Source organism: Rhinoderma darwinii, chromosome 4 (genome assembly GCF_050947455.1).
Source record: "Rhinoderma darwinii isolate aRhiDar2 chromosome 4, aRhiDar2.hap1, whole genome shotgun sequence".
Lineage (NCBI taxonomy): Eukaryota > Metazoa > Chordata > Amphibia > Anura > Rhinodermatidae > Rhinoderma > Rhinoderma darwinii.
This window is the reverse complement of record NC_134690.1, coordinates 187269419-187275418: the sequence shown is the minus strand read 5'-3', so window position 1 is coordinate 187275418 and position 6000 is coordinate 187269419. Positions and strand designations below refer to the sequence as shown.

The 6000-nt window shown below is 37.2% G+C and overlaps 1 protein-coding gene across 1 annotated transcript in view; it reads right to left on the bottom strand.

Moving 5' to 3' along the window:
- Nucleotides 1-582: 582 nt before the first annotated feature.
- The window catches only part of LOC142760966 (isoaspartyl peptidase/L-asparaginase-like), a 45181-nt gene continuing 39763 nt past the window's right edge, over nt 583-6000 (bottom strand). Inside the window, exons 6-7 of the mRNA XM_075864149.1 lie at nt 3630-3740; nt 583-968 (exon numbers count right to left, since the gene is read on the bottom strand). Of these exons, the coding sequence (XP_075720264.1) occupies nt 760-968; nt 3630-3740 (320 nt within the window). The 3' untranslated portion in view covers nt 583-759. The remainder of the gene's footprint in view (nt 969-3629; nt 3741-6000) is intronic.

The window sequence follows — 6000 nt, the reverse complement described above, 5'->3', positions numbered from 1 at the left end:
TATTGCTTAGTTCCAGTGGATAAAATTCTGTCCATGATCATGTGATGGACACACAGGTGCTGGGATCTTTAGAAGACACAGCTCTGATACACATACTGTAACTATAACGAGCCGTGCACCTGTGTGTCCATCACACGACCATGGACAGAATTGTATCCCCTGGAAGTAAACAATGAATGTTGCTACTGAATAATAATAGGCAGAGATCTTGAAAACCGTAAGGGATTAATACAAAAAGTATAATGGAAAATTGTATAACTTTTAATTATACAAAAAATAACATTAGTTTGCTGAAACAGGACAACTCCTTTAAAGAAACAGACCTCTGTAGCCTTATTAAGTATTAAGTATTATCAATATCAATTATTTTTGGAAAATAATTGTAATATCCGGTACAGTTTAACCAAATAGTTTGTAGTATACATTTTAACACATGGTAAGTATGGAAGGTGTACAATTATTTAAACCATACAATAAATATCTACTTTTTTTGGTTCTATTAACTTCCTACTCCAGTATGAACAACCTCTATGAGAATATAGAAAAACAGCAACGAAAATGTAAAAATTACTAATCCAAGTCTCTGTTGGAAGCCAATTTAATGCCATTGATCGCACATGTGGCTATCATAATACATCTAAACGACGCTTTTTAGAATGGAAGATTGAAGAATTCGCTATTTTTTCAATGAGTCCAGTAGCTAACATGTGAAACATACAGTACATTATTATTAGTAGCATTTTTTTTCAACACATATCTTCACATGTTTATTTTTTCTTGGAAATTTTCTCCAGGATTGAGGCCATAGCTTAGTATTTTGTTTTCAGCACAAGCCCATGCCATTCTTTTTGTGGTAAAACTTGCTGCCCATTCTCCAGACTTGCTAACAACTATTAATCCTCCTCTGCCGTGCACCTTGTTCTTCATGTATTCTAGAGCATGTTCTGCAGCACACTGTGGACTCTCACCTAATTAAAAAAAATGGCTGCCCATTAGATTAGGTTCCAAGTGATACAAAATATGCAATAGTTTTATATGTGTATATATATATATATATATATACTACATGTCAAATACTGCAGTTACTCTCGGGGAGAAAAACGGAAAACAATGCACTAGAAAAACCCTTACTATCTAAAAATTGTGTGTCAATACATGCGGTTTTAGTTTGTTTTAATTCCAGTAGGTTTAAACAATGATTCTAGTCATAAAAAAATCACATACAGTAGGTTCTAGAAATGACAGATAAAAATGTATATTGACATGTTTACATTCTATTTCTGTGGTTGGACTAAGCATTTTTTATAGTTCAGAAAAAAATTGTAACATATCAAGAGTCTAATTAATATTAATATCTAATTTATTGTGTCTAATGTCTGAAGTATTGATGTCTTCAATATATAATAGCTGCCGTGATATATTTTTTTTAACATGAAAGCATTTCCTGTTTTTTGTATGGAGCGGTAATAAGGCTTTCATGGAGGTGCATGAGCCCTCTACTGTACCTCCGTATACCTCCGATTTAAAACAAATATTAGCATGTTCCATACCAACGTATTCTCCACATTGCTTGTAGGGTGGACTATCTCCATGCATACACGCCTGACTGAGTATGTACAACAGAGAAACAAGGCGCAGATGTGAACAGAGCCCAAATGCTAGCAGCTGGGTTAATATATTTGTAAATCTGATCTAATTCATTAAGTAGCTGTCTGTCTCTGTCTTATTCTTGGATGTGCCTCCGGTTTCGAAGGCATAAAGTAAATAACACCCAATAAAGCATAACACACCATATTTAACAAATAAGGCAATATGGAGATATGTGTAAACGGCAAAGTATACTGATGAATTCATACATAATGTATGAGCTTCAACTAGAGCATGTCGCAGGAATCACCTTGTGAGGAGTATATGATAATTGATTTGTATATTTTATGCCAACTCCTGAATGCACAGGATGATGGCACTAAAATGGAATCCGGTGAAGACAATATTGGGAGCAAGTTACTGCTATTGTACAATATAATATCATAATCAACAGACATTTCATAAACATGCTAAGGATGTAAATAATCCCACGCACATCCTCATAGTCAACTTTATTATTTACCATAATTTATCATCTCATTCAATTCATACAGAAACCTGCATTCAAAATATTTATCAAATATTTATTATTTGTGTAGTTCTGCCATGTCCTATGCTGCCGTGCATAAGTTCCTCTCCAGTGGAGCTTACAATCTAATTTCACTATGTCGTATGCTCCAGGAAGGCTAGGGCCAATTTTCCTGACATAAAAATTAGAAGACATTTATAGAATTTATTCTTTATTCCCATGACTTCCCACATTCTGTAACTGGTGGGGGATGGATGACCAAGGCCATCTACCAGCTCAGTACTGTCAATATTGATGTTGCTGAAATAAAACCTATACACTAATTTTTTTTGTAGTACTGGAGGGTGGAACTGCAGGCAGATAGAAGCAGTCAAGCCCAAGGTTTTATTGAAATACTAAGGGGATGGCCAGACGTGGCGTATTTCTGCCGACACTGTCCGCATCAATGCCGCACATAATCTGCGTTGCAGATTCTGTTGCGGCTTTGCCTAAAATGTGCAGGAAATTGATGCGGATTAGCCGTTGCGTATTCAGGTGAAGAGTACTTCCCTTCTCTCTATCAGTGCAGGATAAAGAGAAGGGGCAGCCCTTTCCCTAGTAAAAGTAAAAGAAATTCATACTTACCTGGCCGTTGTCTTGGTGACGCGTCCCTCTTTCGACATCCAGCCCGACCTCCCTGGATGACGCGGCAGTCCATGTGACCGCTGCAGCCTGTGATTGGCCTGTGATTGGCTGCAGCCGTCACATGGACTGAAACGTCATCCCGGGAGGCCGGACTGGAGGAAGAAGCAGGGAGTTCTCGGTAAGTATGAACTTCTATTTTTTTTTACACGTTGATCTATATTGTGATTGTTAGTCACTGTCCAGGGTGCTAAAACAGCTACTGCCGATCGTTTAACTCTTTCAGCACCCTGGACAGGGACTATCTTCTGATGTCGCCTAGCAATGCTCCCATAATTACGGGTGCACACACGTAGTCACCCGTAATTACGGGAGCCCCATAGACTTCTATGGGCCTGCCCGTGCTGTAATTACGGCCTGTGATTACGGGCGTTTTTACGTTCGTGTGCATGGGGCCTCAGTCTGGCTATAGACCTAGAAATACGTAGGTCCAGCCAGAATGAAGAAATATCCTGTTCGTAAAACCAATACGCAACACAACACACATAACATCTGCGGATTTCATCGCGGAATTTTGAATCTACATTGAAGTCAATGGAGAAATTCCGCAATAAGTCCACTACACGTCCACAACAGCCAGTGTATGCTGCAGACACCAAATTCCGCATCGCATCCTATGGTCCGCAGCAGAGTTTTCCGCAACGTGTGCACGAACCTAACTGAAAAGGTGTGGAAACCAATGGAGAAAATATCCGCTGCTTATTTCCGCAGCAGACTGGCCGCAGCGGAATTCCAGAGCAATTCCGCCACGCCTGGCCATGCCCTAACTTGTCACAAGATAGTAATACCTTTATATAGTGATCTATTTGTTTAGCAGAATGAATAACATTACCTTTTTCCATATTAAAAAGTACCTGTCTTGCAAGTGTTACTTTCATTATAGACTCTCCATGGCCGGTTGTAGACACAGCCCCAGTAAAATTGTCTGCATATGCTCCAGACCCTAGAAAATAAAGACATAAACAAATAAATATGCGAGTAGTTACATTTTAATTTATTTAATAAATTGTTATACCAAAATATAAAATAAACTATAATATATATTTGAACCATCGAGGATCACCTGCCGTAAAGTTTTAGTAAAAGTGGTTTGGGTTGTTACGTCATTGATCATGTAATTGCAAGGACGAGCACAGCACAGCCCTAAAAGTGACAATTTGTCATTGTCGCATAAAATACCTTATTTTTCGGACTATAAGAAGCACCTGACTATAAGACGCACCCAGATTTTAGACAACAGAAAATCAGAAAAAAATTCATATTTTACTACTTTTATAAAGAAAAAAACTATTTGTTTAAAAAAAATTGTTCTGTTTCACAACATTCTGAGAGCCATAACTTTTTTTTCATCGATTGAGTGGTGTGAGGGCTTATTTTGTGTGGGACGAGCTGTAGTTTTCTATTAATTCAAATTTTTTGGTACATACGATTTTTTGATCACTTTTTATTTCATTTTTGTTAGCGCTAAGGTGACCAAAAAAACAAAGATTCTTGTATTTTAAATTTTTTTTTTTTACACCGTTCACCGTGCAAGTTAAATAATGCTATATTGAAATGGTCTGGACTTTTATGGACGCAGCGATACCAATTTATTTTTTATTTTTTACATTGTGCTTGGCGAAAATGGGAAAAGGGGTTTTCTTTGAACTTTTAATATTTTGCAACTTTTTTTACACTCCTGAAAATGTATCTAACTTTTTTTTTTACACATTTTATTAGTTCCCCTAGGGGACTTGAACAGTACACTGCAATACATGGATGAGTTACAGAAACAGCATAACTCGCTGAACTACGCTGTTTCCGTTACTCCCATAGTATTGAATAGCAGTTAGAGAAGCAGCGTAGCATGCAAGCTACTCTGCTTCCATAACTACTATTCAGTTCTATGGAAATTACGGGAAACAACGCAGCGAGTTACGCTGTTTCCATAACTCAACCATGTACGGTAATCATTAAGTGGCCGGGAGGACTACAACAGGGTTTAGGGGGCCCCATTCTAGAGATAGGTGCAGGTTCCAGAAGTGGGACCCGCATCTATCTGACATTTAAGACATATCCTGTGGATATGTCATAAATGTCTTTCATGGAAAAAACCCCTATAAATGCCGCGGTCGCTATAAAAAAAAGATACATATAAAGTAAACACCAATCGCCAAACTAAATTGCACAGGTGAGAAATCAAAATTAACGGTAGCTGATGGCTAACACAAATATAAAGTCTATTTTACGGGTGCACTATATGATTACAAATAAGAAGGTTAGATTTCAAAAAGGTTTTGTTTTGCTTTTTTTAACTATCTTTACAAATTAAAAGCCTACTAGTACTCAAAAATAAAGCATTTATTAATCAAAAGAGATCTGTAGAAGTCATAGGGAAAAAAAATTACATTCAGCAAATAAAAAAGTTATAGCCATTTAAGTAACACATAATAAAAATGGTTAATGGCTTCTGTCCGGAACGCCCAAAATACCCAAAACTAGAGTTAAAATTGATTATAAAAGGTATTAAAAATAAATGCTTGCAACGCAACAAATTGCCAACACATATGAGACCATATTTTAGCATATTGAAATTTTATAAATTTAAATCACCTTTCAAATAAAAACATTAAAAACACATTTACACCAATGCCTTTAGTATATTAGTCACGTTATTACTGCCCAAGCCTTTGTAAGTATAAAATATAAGTTACATTACAAGTTAACCATACAGGTAAGACTGTGTTCACATCTGCGTTCAAAGCTCTGTCGCCGTTCGGTCAAAAATGCCAACAAAATAGTGCAGCATGACAGAAACCTGATGGACACCGTTATATTCGATTGTGTCCATTGTGCTGTTGGTGTCACTCATAAAACAGATTAGTCTGCCGTCATTTTCATTGTTCAGCTTCTATGACAGAGCAAAATAACGGAAATGTATCAATACAGATGTGAACAGAGCCTTAGACTGAAAAGTAAATATTCCCATAATACAGGATTTAACTGTGTGAAAACAGTCTGGGTGTAGCTATAGGTGTGGGGGCGGGGGACGGGGACAAAAGTAGCAGTAGCAAGTAAAACCTGGTGCAGGAGGGGACACAAAGGCCCCTCTGCCGCACAGTGGATGATTTTTTTGATTGGGGCCTAGTATCTTCAAGTTATGCCTCTGATAACAATGTTGCTTTCAATAGTTTGAATATCTGTAAAAGTGTGTGATAAATGAA